Source organism: Diaphorina citri, unplaced genomic scaffold (genome assembly GCF_000475195.1).
Source record: "Diaphorina citri unplaced genomic scaffold, Diaci psyllid genome assembly version 1.1 scaffold117, whole genome shotgun sequence".
NCBI classification, from domain to species: domain Eukaryota; kingdom Metazoa; phylum Arthropoda; class Insecta; order Hemiptera; family Psyllidae; genus Diaphorina; species Diaphorina citri.
The window spans coordinates 58,256-74,205 of NW_007377554.1; the positions used below are offsets into that span (position 1 = coordinate 58,256).

The 15,950-nt window shown below is 38.2% G+C and overlaps 2 protein-coding genes across 2 annotated transcripts; both read right to left on the reverse strand.

The window, feature by feature from the left end:
* Nucleotides 1-151: 151 nt before the first annotated feature.
* Nucleotides 152-15,942, reverse strand: LOC103524728 (serrate RNA effector molecule homolog). The gene is made up of 14 exons (XM_026820049.1): nucleotides 15,766-15,942; nucleotides 14,296-14,362; nucleotides 13,524-13,686; nucleotides 13,023-13,083; nucleotides 12,590-12,708; nucleotides 7,436-7,510; nucleotides 5,172-5,245; nucleotides 4,729-4,836; nucleotides 3,722-3,862; nucleotides 2,651-2,798; nucleotides 2,122-2,288; nucleotides 1,446-1,604; nucleotides 829-1,108; nucleotides 152-207 (listed from the first exon to the last, which is right to left on the reverse strand). The coding sequence occupies exons 1-14, from the start codon at nucleotides 15,906-15,908 to the stop codon at nucleotides 152-154; spliced, it is 1,761 nt and encodes a 586-aa protein (XP_026675850.1). The 5' UTR covers nucleotides 15,909-15,942.
* LOC108254592 (serrate RNA effector molecule homolog) lies at nucleotides 8,244-11,854 on the reverse strand. The gene is made up of 5 exons (XM_026820037.1): nucleotides 11,615-11,854; nucleotides 10,879-11,019; nucleotides 9,201-9,317; nucleotides 8,798-8,899; nucleotides 8,244-8,471 (listed from the first exon to the last, which is right to left on the reverse strand). Exons 2-5 carry the CDS (start codon nucleotides 11,004-11,006, stop codon nucleotides 8,276-8,278), a joined length of 543 nt encoding a protein of 180 aa, XP_026675838.1. The 5' UTR covers nucleotides 11,007-11,019; nucleotides 11,615-11,854; the 3' UTR covers nucleotides 8,244-8,275.
* Nucleotides 15,943-15,950: the final 8 nt, after the last annotated feature.

Sequence of the window (15,950 nt, forward strand, 5' to 3'; positions counted from 1 at the left end):
AATTTTCACGATTTTCTATGACTTTGTGGTAAGTTTTTCGGAAAAGCTTGATATTTAATTTGAACATTTTTAATTATTGACGGGTGACAAATTCCATGACTTTTCCAGGTTTTTAAATTTTCACGATTTTCTATGACTTTGTGGTCAATTTTCAGATTCCATGACTTTTCCAGGTTTTCCAGGTCGCATATAAACCCTGGCATGGATCTAAAAGAACGTGTTTTAAAGTAATGCGAAAGCGGTTCCAAGGTACAAAAAAAAAAGATAAAGTTTGCCCTGGGCGGGAATCGAACCCGCGACATTTTTTTACTTTCCTTATCCTGTAGGAAGGAAAGTAATGTAATCGGGTCAAAATTTCGATGGTCAGTTTTTAGTGCCAAAACACGTTTTAGTGTAATTTAACAATATCTCGGGAACGGTACAAGCTAGAGACTTGAAATTTGGTATGTTGTTCACAAATGTGACAAGGGATGCACAAAAAACGTTTAGTTGAGATGGTTGCTACGCTTGGCGGTATTTTGACCGATTTTGGACAGATTTCGACCGTTTTTTTTTGGCGGTTTTCAGCTATAGCGACAAAACGGTTAAAGATATTGTAAAAGTTAGGGTAAAAGAACACTCAAATAAAAAGTAACTTTAAAAGGTTGAAAATACATATTTCATCTGCTGTTCTAATAAAAAAAAAAGCTTAGAGTTGTGAGGTCAGAGTTTAAGAAATGCTCAGAAACGCATGCGCACGAACACATTAATGAGTTGTCTACAAGACAAAACAAACTCACCTTCACACATGGCCTTGTTGCTTAGCGTGTAAATAAATAAATAAACTCACCTCTTTCTTCACCTCCTCCACCTTCTCAGCATGCTTGTTGAAGATGTGTTTCCGAATGAAGTCGGGACCCTTGAATTTCTTCCCGGAGAGCGGACACAACCACTTGTCCGTCGATATTTCTTGTGTGTTGGCCGCTATGAATTTTTCAACCTCAGCGTCCGTCTTCTTAGCGCCTAGCTGGTCTAATTCCTCGGGCGTTGGTTCCTGAGGAGAACTTACGAGGGAAGACATCTTGTTCTGGAATGTCGAACAGTAGTCGGTGATCTCCTGGGGAGTAACCTGCGGGAGAAGAAATACGACGTGTGTAATACCTGTCTCGGTGGCGTAGTGGTCAAGACGTTCGACTGGTAAATAGGAGGGCGTGAGTTCAAACCCAGCAGAGGTATGGAATTTTATCCTCAATATAATTTGAGAATTTGACCACAGTAATAGTAGTAGCCTACTGCTGGAGTAAAGGGGACTTTTCAGTCCTATGCGAGAAGTATAGATAAGCACTGAAACAGAAATATCAGCCGACAAACTCTACAGATAACTAGGCTAGTTAACTCTACAATATAATTATATTATAATTCTAGTTATTTTGGTAAATTAAATTGTCCGAGATTACTAAACTTACCTTCGAGGCCGGAGCACTCCCACGCGTGTGTATGATGCCACATCGGTTGGGCATCTCATCTTCATTGGGATACTCGCAATGGTTATAGTAATCCACTGAGTGAACGATACGCAAGTAAAGTATCAGACGATCCAGCACTCGTAATACATTGGGGTCCACCTGGAGCACAGAGAAATCAACTTTAACAACAGTGTCTAGCTGAGGGACTATAAACAGGGAGGAGAACAGCTAATTCTAACCAGCCTAGCAAGTTGGCAGTTTTCAAAGGGTTCTCTCTGCTTTTAGAGAATAAGCCCAAGCCCTGACGATGCGATGGTTGACTACGATTCAGGACGAGATATACTTTCTTCATTGCCATCACCGTTCGGCTACAGCTGAAGCTGCTACAACAACAACAATAACTCTTCTTCTTCTTCTTTGATTTCGGGACGATGAGACCTTAGCAGTTACAGTTCCCCCTATCAAACCTCTTCTAACTCTTCTTCTTCTTCTTTGATTTCGGGACGATGAGACCTTAGCAGTTACAGTTCCCCCTATCAAACCAACAACAACAATAACAATAACTCTTCTTCTTCTTTGATTTCGGGACGATGAGACCTTAGCAGTTACAGTTCCCCCTATCAAACCTCTTCTTAAAAAAAAAAAAAAACACACACACACACACACACAAACATACCTGCTCAGTTTCCTCCGTATTTTCTTCACTTTTCCCAAGCAGTTCTTCTTCTTCAGCCGAAGCCTCTTCTATCAGATAATCTGTGATGTTCTGTAGCACGGGATTCTTCGAGGATAGGGTGTAGCTCATCGGTTGCTGGGCAGGCTCCTGACCGTCAGTCCACAGACCTGGGGGTCGAATCCGGCGGATGAGAAAATAATTTGAACACGAACACGATTTTTGAAAATAAGAATAAAATGATTCCCGTCAAAAAAAGTTCACAGGCTATCGTATTATAGCTACTCATTTTCCTCACGAGGCTACAACATCATTGCTCACGGAATCGGTCATTTGCATGATATAATTTTTTTGAGCTGGGAATCGAACCCGGGTCTCCTGCGTGCAAGGCGAGCGCAGTAACTACTACAGGGAGCTGATGTTTCCATGATATAATTTTTTTGAGCTGGGAATCGAACCCGGGTCTCCTGCGTGCAAGGCGAGCGCAGTGACTACTACAGGGAGCTGATGTTTTTTCATAATGATTACATACCCATTCGAGAGTCCAAGTTCTGAATGATCTTGGCACTGAGCTTCATGTCGAACTGTACCACAGGTTTGAGTGAGGTCAGACCGCTTACAGTCCTCACACGTCTGCTTAGATCTCGGTTCACGATGGCTCCCAACTCACAGTCCCGGAGCTGAAATCAAAACATTTTATTTACTACATTATACCAACCTCAGCATTTATGCTAAACACAATTAAAATTCCTTTATGTTACTACATTACATTGTTCAAAACATGTTACTACTCTAAGCCCATCTACACACGGAGGTACTGAAAAGAACCTGATTAGTGACCAGTTCATTGTTCAAAACATGTTACTACTCTAAGCCCATCTACACACGGAGGTACTGAAAAGAACCTGATTAGTGACCAGTTAGTAACTCGAACTGGTTTAGTTTCTTCGTGCTCCGTGTGTAGATGGGCTGACTCTACACTATTCTTGGTTCCAGATTACACTGAAATAGGTATAACATGAAAAAAAGTAATCATATAAAAATAATAAACACGGTACGGTACATCTACATACCTACATTCTAAGATTATGAATTTTTAACCCTACTATTCACGAAATATGTATACGTAATATATGTACTTCAGAATATTGGATAGGTACCTATTCTTGAAATACTATTCTAGAGCATAGTTCTTCCAAGTACCACTCTGGGCTACTTACACGGATGTTGTTCAAACGTATAACGTGAAAAAAGTAATCATATAAAAATAATAAACACGGTACGGTACATCTACATTCTACATACCTACATTCTAAGATTATGAATTTTTAACCCTACTATTCACGAAATATGTATACGTAATATGTACTCCAGAATGTTGGATAGGTACCTATTCTTGAAATACTATTCTAGAGCATAGTTCTTCCAAGTACCACTCTGGGCTACTTACACGGATGTTGTTCAAAGTTTTTAACCCTACTATTCACGAAATATGTATACCTACGTAATATGTACTTCAGAATGTTGGATAGGTACTTATTCTTGAAATACTATTCTAGACTCTAGAGCATAGTTCTTCCAAGTACCACTCTGGGCTACTTACACGGATGTTGTTCAAATTCCAGCAGATTTCCTTGATGTCCACATCACGTCGGAAAGTGACCCAGCCTCGTCTGAACCAACGTCTATCAGGTTGTGGATCCGCTATGGCTACCCGTAGGAATCCACTGTATCTCTTGCATAGCTGTAAGTTAATGAAAAATAGGTCAGATGCCTATTGATTAGCTAATTACTCAATAAAAGCTATGCTGAACCAGCATCCATCAACTATCTCTTTCTTACGTTTACACTAACGTCGGTTTTTTCACTAGTCAGTTTTTTGCTACCCACCTCTTCTTCTTCCTCACCATTTCCCGTGTTCAGACGGGGTCGGCGTTTTTCGCCAGCCTCTCCTCTCAATCAGCCTTGCATAGGATTTGACCACATAATAATGGAGCTCTAAGGGTTGGGTGGTAGAGAACACCTAAGGCGTTAACCTCGCCTAGTGGTCACCTACTACAAAAGTCAATTACTATTATTATTCTAATAATCTAGGCTATAGTACGTTTTCGGCATATACGAGTGGATGCCGTTCGCACTCAACCTTTGCTATTTCTTTAGCAAGGGAAATTTCAGGCGAGTATCCTCCCTCTTTAAAGTCCCAAGCCAGACTAAGCTAGTCTACTTAATATTTAAAGTCGACCAGTCAGACATTTGTGCTACCCACCAAAAAATACAAATAACAAGCACCTGACCTCACAGCGAAAAGGCCATTAAGGGAAATTTCAGGCGGGTATCCTCCCTCTTTAAAGTCCCAAGCCAGACTAAGCTAGTCTACTCAATATTTAAAGTCCCCCAGTCAGACATTTGTGCTACCCACCAAAAAATACAAATAACAAGTACCTGACCTCACAGCGAAAAGGCCATTGACTTACATTTTCAACTTCTGCCTTGGTTATTGTAGGCGCCAGATTTCTCAAGAATATAGAGACCAGTCAGACATTTGTGCTACCCACCAAAAAATACAAATAACAAGCACCTGACCTCACAGCGAAAAGGCCATTGACTTACATTTTCAACTTCTGCCTTGGTTATTGTAGGCGCCAGATTTCTCAAGAATATAGAGGAAGTTCTGTGCAGGGCCCGTGGTGGAGGTTCATTTTTGCTCTCCCCTCCGTTCTGCAAAGGGAAACATTAAGGAATGAAAGAGAGAAGGTTGAAGAAGAAATCCGGAAAATCCCTCTGTCAGAAGAATGTACAATGATGTTGTTGTAGCTTTATTCACAACATAAAAAAAAAAAAATCATGCAATCCCATGTGACACTTATGTCTTTGGAAAGTTCTTTTCTTTCTTCTCATTTCTTATCTCTCATACCTCCTCTTAGAAGTTAGAATTGTAGCTTGGGAGGAGAATTATGCATGTTATGTACCTATTATTCTGAAATAAAGATTAAAATAATAATGAAAAGAATCTTATTCAATATTTTCTACCGGTCTATTTCTATCTCACTCACCTGTTCAACATCATCAGATTCAATAGTAGTGACATTCTCTTTGTCTTCATCGTCACTGAGTTCGCCTTTTTCTACTGAAACAGAGTACACAAAACAATTACACGCGTTATAAACACCCTCATAAGCTGCCTCGGTGGCGTAGTGGTTAAGACGCTCGCCTGGAAAACAGGAGGGCGTGGGTTCGATCCCAGCGGTAGTGACATTCTCTTTGTCTTCATCGTCACTGAGTTCGCCTTTTTCTACTGAAACAGAGTACACAAAACAATTACACTCGTTATAAACACCCTCATAAGCTGCCTCGGTGGCGTAGTGGTTAAGACGCTCGCCTGGAAAACAGGAGGGCGTGGGTTCGATCCCAGCCGAGGCATGGAATTTTATCCTGTTTTATTTGAGACTTTGACCACATAATAATGGAACTCTAAGGGTTGGGTGGTAGAGAACGCCTCCGGCGTTAACCTCGCCTAGTGGTCACCTACTACAAAAGTCAATTACTATTATTATTCTAATAATCTAGGCTATAGTACGTTTTCGGCATCTTGAAATGAGACGTGCAATTGTTTAAAAAGTGCCTCCGAAAAGTTACCAAAAGATCCCAGACTATTTTTAAGAAGCAAAAACGTTAGTAACACAATTATTTTAGGAACAAGCTAGCAATAGAGGTTAGTTAACGTTTTGTTAAACCAACGAAGAAATAAACACCCTCTGGAAATTTTCGGCATCTTGAAATGAGACGTGCAATTGTTTAAAAAGTGCCTCCGAAAAGTTACCAAAAGACCCCAGACTGTTTTTAAGAAGCAAAAACGTGAGTAACACAATTATTTTAGGAACAAGCTAGCAATAGAGGTTAGTTAACGTTTTGTTAAACCAACGAAGAAATAAACACCCTCTGGAAAACAAAATCATAGAATTATCATATGTACAAGAGTTATAAGGTTCAACAAGGTTGCAGGCTGAAGAAATCAAATTTGGCAAGTATTTACATATATCGGCTTGGAAGGAGCAACTTACAAGAGTTATAAGGTTCAACAAGGTTGCAGGCTGAAGAAATCAAATTTGGCAAGTATTTACATATATCGGCTTGGAAGGAGCAACTTTACAACTGATAGAAGGTGATATAAGGATTTAGGCCTGATAAGTCATTTGTCCAGACGTTCACCAGGCAGGATATCAACCATGCTGGGCGTAGTCTAACCCGAACTACCCATGGGAAAAGATAAAGGTGATACCTACCATGTTTGTGAAAGACAGTAAAACACTCATCTGCAAGTTACAAATTTTATGTACCTACATAATTAAGAATTTCATGTTTGAGGATAAATGGTCAAAGATCCCGATATTTGCAGCATACTTACATATTTCAGGACAAAAAATTCATGTACATTAAGAAGACAGTAAAACACTCATCTGCAAGTTACAAGGAGCAACTTTACGTTGTACCTACATAATTAGGAATTTCATGTTTGAGGATAAATGGTCAAAGATCCCGATATTTGCAGCATACTTACATATTTCAGGACAAAAAATTCATGTACATTAAAATTAGGAACTTCATATTTGAGGACAAGAAGACTGGCACGATCAAATAAAGGACGAGGCAACAGAAAACCAAAGCAAGGGGAGAACAATTTCTCAATGCAAACAAAAACAACCCATTAGTACCATGTAGTTGCCAAATGCAAATCGGTAAACCGCCTTGTTAGTTGGGTTAGTATAATTAGAAACAGAAAACTAAAGCAAGGGGAGAACAATTTCTCAATGCAAACAAAACAACCCATTAGTACCATGTAGTTGCCAAATGCAAATCGGTAAACCGCCTTGTTAGTTGGGTTAGTATAATTAGACTTACATTATCATGGACACTCGTTGCTTGAAGTTGAAAGCCCAGAAGAGGTTAGCTAGTAGAACAGCCGCGGTAGACACTAAGAGTCTCCCTACCTCGGTGGTGTAGTGGTCAAGGCGCTCACCTGGTAAACAGGAGGGCGTGGGTTCAATCCCAGCCGAGGTATGGAATACCTACCTTTATCATGGACACTTGTTGCTTCAAGTTGAAAGCCCAGAAGAGGTTAGGTAGTAGAAGAGCCGCGGGAGACACTAAGAGTCTGTTCTACTACCTAACCTCTTCTGGGCTTTCAACTTCAAGCAACGAGTGTCCATGATAAAGTAAGTCTAATTAATGTAACGACCCTTGCAATGAACTCTCAAGAATACGTAAGGGTTAGTATAACTTGAACACCCAGAAGACAAGAGCGTGGCCATTATTTTACCTGGACTTGAGCTGGGATCTTCAGCTTTTTTCACCCCGTTTTCCTCGCCTGGCGTAGCACTTGGTGAGTCGGGGTCTACAACGGTACAATGTTATGTTGGCTAAACTGTCATCTAAAATTCTGAACTCTAAATTCTTAGGCCCGTTGCACACACACCGGTTTTGGACGACCGATTTTTTTACCGGTCAGACCGATTTTTTACCGGTCATAGTGAAGCACACGTCGGAATGGGACCTTGCACACACGCCGACCGGTGATCGGTGCCGGTCACTATTGGAAGTTGGACGACCGGTAAAAAAATCGATCGTCCAAAACCGGTGTGTGTGCAACAGGCCTTAGGTGAGCAACCACTGATATCCGGGCCACAAGTTTGAGATTTAAATGTGATCCAAAGTTTAGAACTTAAACCATAAACCAAGATTTTAGTCTACCTATAAACCCACAATACGGCGATCGAATTTCATAATTTTAACCTTTAAACAAAGAGTTTATTAGGTCAATTGATCAGATTGATTACTTATTTAGTCCAGTTTCTTTGGATTTAAATTTTAGATCTTTGCACGATTTCCAACATTTGATCAATCAAAAATCATTCATGCAAGATCATGGGCAAAGTGTACATTATTGCAAAGTACAAAGCTAGTTCCTGGAACAAGACGAGGTGGTGGAAATTACCTTTGATTTTCTCGTCTTCTCCATCTTCTCCTTCATCTTTGACTCCGTTTTCTGCCAGATCTTTCTTTTCATCTTCCAAGTCTCCGTCCGATTTGGCTTCTGAAAAAGCCCTATTCTCCAAACAATTTTCAGCAGTCAAACAATATAAAATTTTACACACAAAACTCACCATTCTTCATCTTTATGTGCCACAAAGAACTCATTCAGCTGCTGACGACGGAACTCCAACTTGTACTCGTTGTACTTCTTGAGGGCTTCGTCCACACCTACATTGTCATCCTGAGTCTGCATGAATGCCTTCAACGAGAGCATTGGAGGCTGGGTCTCCAAACTTTCCGCTGAACTGCTTGGTGCTACACCCCTGGAGATGGAAGAAAAATACCAATAGATTAGGTTTTGCTTCCAAGTAAGTATATCAAGGTAGCAAGAGTGTCACAACCATTTAGAAATTGGGGGGTAAAAAAATCCAAAATTTCAATAACGTTTTACATTTCAGAGATTTAGAAATTGAAAGCAAAAAGAAAATAAATAAAAGAAGTTCAAATTGTTACCAACATTTTACATTCCAGAGCTTTGTGTGCAAAATTTGGTTCCCTATCCATTAAGAATCAAATGCTGAAGATAGTCCCTTTATAAATGAGATTGAATCCTACAAAATGCCTCATACACTATTACATAGGCACTTACCTGGGAGCAGCAGGAGCATAGCTAGGTTCATGTGAGGGCCAGCCAGGATTGTAAGCACTTGGGTATACAGGTCTCTCATATGGTAAAGGTCTGGCTTCATCCCTGAAAGAAATATTTTCATTAGCATTACCTTGTTTATGATAAATATTGGGCAAAGAAAACAATTTACTTGTGTGCACAGAAATGTAAAAAAGAAAAGAAGATATTGTTGTTGTTTTAGCAGCTTTAGCTTTCATAGAATGGTAATGGCAGAATAAATAAATAAAGAAGAAGATAGGTATCCATTGTGAAGGCAGATATAATAATGATGGCTTTTTCACCATCATCAATCAGCAAGAGCTAAAGTAATTGAAATAACAATAATATTTATCCATAAGACAATTTTACTATGTGAAATACATACCAGTCTGGACGCATGCGTTTGACAGGAGGGGACATCTCATGTCGTGGTGGACTATATCTTTCTCTGGGTGCTCCTCTGTAGTCACCTCTCCCACGACTTCTGGAATTCCAGCCTTCCCTGAGAGTTAAAATAAAATAATTAAAACAAAGTCTTTATTTTTTTTTTACTTAAAGCATGATCAACAAAGAGGAAATTTTGTTACACTATAAACCTAATTAGTTATTGTTGTTACCCTACTCAGATTTATTTACATCACCTACTTAATGCCTGGAGGCCCGAGATACTTATTTGTACACATTTAAACATTATTTTATAAGAGCTCAATTTCAATATTGTACAAATAAATGCTGTTACTATTAACTGCCTATTTATTGAATAAGTTCCACAGAGGTTTATCTTTTTCTTTCCCACTTACCCTAAATACACATTTCCCACAGGAGTAGGCTGCACAGGGATTACATTCATGTAAGGAGCTCCTTGAATATGTATTGGAATGCCAGATGTACAAGGAACAGGAACAGGAGTAGGAAGGAGGACTTTGTAAGGGACGACGGAAGTACAAGTGTTCTGAGGCACTGTATTTGATTTATCATTAGTTTTATCAGAATCTTCAGACTTGGGAGGGGACTCATGTTCATTGTTTAAGGATTTGGAATCTTCACTGGTAAGGGAAATAGAAGAGAGAACACTAGCTAATCATTTGAAACTGAGCAGAAAGCAGAAGAATTTTTAGTGGGTAATGCCTCATATTTAAATATGTACAGTAGAACCTCAAATCCTCAATTATATCAACTCCAAAAATCAGGGTGTTTCCCTATATTTCAAGGAAATCCTACTCAATCAGAGGAAGAGATCATTGAAAGTGTTCAAATAATGAGACTAATGACAAAGAAAAGAATATCAAAGATGTGTTTTTTACTTTTTGTTATTTAATTTAAAAATAAAAGGACATTTCTTCCCTAATTTGTTCTTTTGTACAACTAAATTTGGCCCTATTTTCATTGTTTTATACAATATTTGATTTATCATTAGTTTTATCAGAATCTTCAGACTTGGGAGGGGACTCATGTTCATTGTTTAAGGATTTCGAATCTTCACTGGTAAGGGAAATAGAAGAGAGAACACTAGCTAATCATTTGAAACTGAGCAGAAAGCAGAAGAATTTTTAGTGGGTAATGCCTCATATTTAAATATGTACAGTAGAACCTCAATTATATCAACTCCAAAAATCAGGGTGTTTCCCTATATTTCAAGGAAATCCTACTCAATTAGAGGAAGAGATCATTGAAAGTGTTCAAATAATGAGACTAATGACAAAGAAAAGAATATCAAAGATGTGTTTTTTGTTATTTAATTTGTTTTATTTAATTTAAAAATAAAAGGATATTTCTTCCCTAATTTGTTCTTTTGTACAACTAAATTTGGCCCTATTTTCATTGTTTTATACAGAATTTTGATTATACCAACTTTTATACAGAATCTCAAATATATGAACTACCCTCGGTCCCAATTAGTTGATATAATTGAGGTTCTACTGTACTTATAAAAAAGTTCTCCTTAGAACAATTTCCTCAGCTAAGGGAGAAAATACAAAAGACCAAGGCAGTGTTCTGTCAGAACACACCCCAGATATAATACAATCAAGTATTCAAAGCAAATAAATATGTAGTTTACTTACCTCTCAGACCAGTCATCCCTAGGTCTTCTCTCTTCCCTCCTGCCTTCTCCTCGAGTATAGGATTCTGTGCGTTCTCCACGGAACTTGTCCCTTCTTTTTCTATCGTATTCATCATCACTATCAGCCATGTTAGATTGTCAACTGAAAAGTAAAATCATCATGGTCAATAAACTGTCATTGTAATCTTCTGATTGTCATATTTACCATTAATCTGAAATGACAAATTCCTTAGGTATGCAGTTTTTCACTACCTATAGATGATACTATGTTTTACCAAATGCTACTAAAGCCAGTCTGCAGCAGCCAAATTATGATTACTATGTCAAGACACCCTTTGATGCAGCACAATTTGGGTAGCTCTGCCCTTTGCCCTACCTTTATACCTAACCTCAAAATGAAACAGTGATGTCTCTATCAAGAGTTAGGTTGAAGTTATGTTTGTAAGTACATGGACATGAATAAAGTTACAAGTACATTACCATATTACTTTCACTATCCATTTTGATATGATGCAGCACAATTTGGGTAGCTCTGCCCTTTGCCCTACCTTCATATCTAACCTCAAAATGAAACAGTGATATCTTTATCAAGAGTTAGGCAGTTAGGTTGAAGTTATGTTTGTAAGTACATGGACATGAATAAAGTTACAAGTACATTACCATATTACTTTCACTATCCATTTTGATATATAACTCCCTCCAGAAATATGTATATCCTGAACACTATTGGGACTTACCTTTTAGAGGGAGCTAGAACTTACAATTTACAATACGGTACACAAATGGGGTAGATATTTTACAAAATGTACAAGACCGCCCTTCTTTATGTGGTTTTACAGAACCATACTGGGACGGTCTGACGTTCACGTTCTTAAAAATCCAAGTAGCTCAAGTACCTAATCCTGAAGATTCGAAAATTCTGATATTTACAAAAAGAGAAAGCTGAGAATGAAATCTAGTCAAATGAAAATGGAATCAAAAGCGAAGCGAGTTTTGGGTTGATATTTGATTCTGGCTACAAAAAAATTACGAGTGGATGCCGTTCGCACTCAACCTTTGCTATTTCTTTAGCAAGGGAAATTTGACCGGTAAAAAAAATCGGTCGTCCAAAACCGATGTGTGTGCAACGGGCCTTAGGTGAGCAATCACTGATATCCGGGCCACAAGTTTGAGATTAAATGTGATCCAAAGTTTAGAACTTGAACCGTAAACCAAGATTTTAGTCTACCTATAAACTCAGAATACGGCGATCAAATTTCATAATTTTAACCTTTAAACAAAGAGTTAATTAGGTTAATTAATCGGATTGATTACTTATTTAGTCCAGTTTCTTTGGATTTAAATTTTAGATCTTTGCACGATTTCCAACATTTGATCAATCAAAAATCCAGAATACGGCGATCAAATTTCATAATTTTAACCTTTAAACAAAGAGTTAATTAGGTTAATTAATCAGATTGATTACTTATTTAGTCCAGTTTCTTTGGATTTAAATTTTAGATCTTTGCACGATTTCCAACATTTGATCAATCAAAAATCATTCATGCAAGATCATGGGCAAAGTGTACATTATTGCAAAGTACAAATCTAGTTCCTGGAACAAGACGAGGTGGTGGAAATTACCTTTGATTTTCTTGTCTTCTCCATCTTCTCCTTCATCTTTGACTCCGTTTTCTGCCAGATCTTTCTTTTCATAAGGTGGTGGAAATTACCTTTGATTTTCTTGTCTTCTCCATCTTCTCCTTCATCTTTGACTCCGTTTTCTGCCAGATCTTTCTTTTCATTTTCCAAGTCTCCGTCCGATTTGGCTTCTACCTTGTCTACTGGTTCCCTGTAGAAGAGAAAATTGGCAGATGCCCGTGAAAAATATGGCATGATCGGGTATCCATATAAATATTATTCAAAGCAAAAGGTCCTGCTCTACCTAAAGAATTTCGCACCAGTTTGTCTGTACAGCTTTTGGTAAGTATCAATTCAATAAAAGCTGGTTCGGAAGTTATGCTTATTATGAAATTACTTATCATTCTTTGTTCTTCTCAAATAAAAGTGAGATTTAGAGAAAAAATGGATATTATTTTCGTCTTAATAACATCACTAGTAAAGTTAATGTGAGCACTAAACACTAGAGTTAACAGCGAAACTTACTTCTTCACATCCTTCAGTGTGAGGGATTTGTCTTTCTCCGCTTGAGCCTTGGCAACTGTTTCTGTAACACGGTAAAGAAAATGGTTCAACTTATTAACAGCCATCAACATCTTTTTCCCTCCAAGAGGTTTGACAGCGGGAACTGTGACTGCTAAGGTCTTATTCTTGACTTGGTAGGGCGCTGCCGCGCTCCTTAATCGTCCCGAAATTGAAGAGCGAAGGAAGACAGGGTAGGAGAAAGCCAGCTGTTCTGAGAATGAACATTATCCGTTTAGGATAAAATCTGCCCCAGACGGCAATCAAACCCGCGACCTAGAGCTTACAAGGCGCTACCAACCAAGCTAACTAGGCTGGCAGGAAATTCAAATACAAATAATACAATAATAACCAGTACCAATTTAATTTACACAAAAAAAAAAAAAAAAAAAAAAAAAAAAAAAAAAAAAAACCAACCAGTACCAATTTAATTTAAAAAAAAAAAAAAAACAATGAAAAAATTACCTGCAGTAATGTCGAGTATTTTCATGTCCTGATCAGTGCCACCTTCGAATTTAATGACCGCTCCATCCAGAAGGTTGGTCAGCTGATCTGTATGGTCGCTATCCACTCGGACCCCATCAATACGACCTGCCTCCAGAAATTCCTTGAATACTTGAGCTCGACGCTATCGACAAAACGATCAAAATAGAATAGAACATTCTTAAACTAATCAAGGTCTTTAATAATAACAAAGGTCTTTACATAAAATGTGTTCCCCATACCCCCATAGTTTGTCCCAGCAGGATAGGACTGAAACCCCTGCAGTTTAACGAAGGTCTTGTAAATTTCGACATAGGGTAAGTGTACCATTTATTCGCCCACCTAAAAAACGCACCATTTATTGGCCCACCTGCCCACATTTATTTTTCTAATTTTTGTTTCTACTATGGAGAACACATTTTATGTAAAGAACACCTTGATTAGTTTAAAAATGTTTCTTGTATGGGTTGACGTCGCTGTATGACTGCTAAGGGTTTTGTGCCGGGGGTTTTACCCTCCATTCGTCAACAAGCTACTCACATTAACCTCACCCAGCTTGTGTGAGGCCGGGAAAAAGAAAGCAGCACACGATTACCCAGATGGTGTCTTATCCGAATAGGGTCACTGTGTATTTCGTCTATTTTTGGTCCCCGTTTTTTCCCGGTCAACAAAGGCCTTTCTGAGGTGAGAAATTTCATCGAAGAATGGACCAGAATACTGTTTAAAAAGCAAAGTATAGAACTTTTTACATTACCTGTAAAGTTCCAAACAATTCCTTCTTCCGTGCCACAGAATCAACAGGATGATATTTTAATTTGAACCTGAAAATGACCAAGACAGACTGTCAGGTACTGGGAATATCGTAGATTTCATCTATAACACACTTTGTGCCACTTATCTAAACAAAGGAAACAGTTTGATCGGTCCTATTGTTTCAGGACAGTTTGGGTCTGTTGCCTATGGTTTGGACCAAAGGCTACTAAATCCAGTCTGCAGCAGCCAAATTATTATTACTATGTCAAGACACCCTTTGATGCAGCACATCGTAGATTTCATCTATAACACACCTTGTGCCACTTATCTAAACAAAGGAAACAGTTTGATCGGTCCTATTGTTTCAGGACAGTTTGGGTCTGTTGCCTATGGTTTGGACCAAATTTTTTGTACAAAATAACAGATTACCTGATTTTATACAGCTGTCAGGCACAAGAAAAACTTTCAATACTTATTTGGAGGATAAAATAATACAAGGTCCATTAAACGACCTGGAGACCAAAGCTTGTATTCACCACATCAATATTGTAATTCTCACCCTCTAATTTATGTAGATTGCCTCCTTTCATAATTTAATGATCGAACATAGGACTCTTAGTATAATCTCCAAGATAACAAACAAGTTAGATTAATATTATGGAAGTGAAATTACCTCACCTGCTGCAGTACCCAGGTAGAAAGAATTAAGGCTGATTCGATTGTTATTCAGAATTAATTCGAGAGTAAAGTGGCATTGCACGCACACTTCCTCATATTTCATACTTGAGGGTAGAGAGGCATTGCGCGCCCCTCTCCCTTTATACTTTTATAAATAATATAGGTACATTCATATATTTAAGAACACAGTTTAAAAATTCAAAAAATTTGCTAGCATATAATGCGTTCAGTTGATTGCACGGTGTCGTGAGGCTGTAAGGAAAAATGTACATGTTAAATATAGCAAATGTGTCAGCTGGGTTTAGAGGGACCACAAGGAAAGGTCCATCTAAAACTGCCTGGTGACACATGACAAGGGCTACATTATGTTTGAAAGGATCTACCTACAGGTCAAGTAGAAAATTTGAAACGTGGAGTTTGTTATATTCAAATTAGGTACAATGTTAAAAAAGGGATATCTGTTTGTCCTAAGTAGATTAAGGGAAAATGAGAGAAAAACAAATTAGGTACAATGTTAAAAAAGGGATATCTGTTTGTCCTAAGTAGATTAAGGGAAAATGAGAGAAAAAATTGGTAAACCTACAACTAAGTAAACAAAATACCAACAGCATTTTTCATTAACAAACTTAGAACTTACAGGCGAAAAAGCCCTATTCTCCAAACAATTTTCAGCAGTCAAACAATATAAAATTTTACACTCATTAACAAACTTAGAACTTACAGGCGAAAAAGCCCTATTCTCCAAACAATTTTCAGCAGTCAAACAATATAAAATTTTACACACAAAACTCACCATTCTTCATCTTTATGTGCCACAAAGAACTCATTCAGCTGCTGACGACGGAACTCCAACTTGTACTCGTTGTACTTCTTGAGGGCTTCGTCCACACCTACATTGTCATCCTGAGTCTGCATGAATGCCTTCAACGAGAGCATTGGAGGCTGGGTCTCCAAACTTTCCGCTGAACTGCTTGGTAA

Excerpts from the sequence above, each read along its gene's own strand:
- LOC108254592 (XM_026820037.1), bottom strand. The coding sequence starts at position 11,006 with ATGGCTGATAGTGATGATGAATACGATAGAAAAAGAAGGGACAAGTTC. Across the intron at positions 9,318-10,878 it reads AGGGATGACTGGTCTGAGAG|GGAAGGCTGGAATTCCAGAA; the intron begins GTAAGTAAACTA and ends TTTAACTCTCAG. Across the intron at positions 8,900-9,200 it reads AAACGCATGCGTCCAGACTG|GGATGAAGCCAGACCTTTAC; the intron begins GTATGTATTTCA and ends TATTTCTTTCAG.
- LOC103524728 (XM_026820049.1), bottom strand. The coding sequence starts at position 15,908 with ATGCTCTCGTTGAAGGCATTCATGCAGACTCAGGATGACAATGTAGGT. Across the intron at positions 5,246-7,435 it reads AGATCCCAGCTCAAGTCCAG|TAGAAAAAGGCGAACTCAGT; the intron begins GTAAAATAATGG and ends ACTCTGTTTCAG. Across the intron at positions 1,605-2,121 it reads ATACGGAGGAAACTGAGCAG|GTGGACCCCAATGTATTACG; the intron begins GTATGTTTGTGT and ends TCTGTGCTCCAG.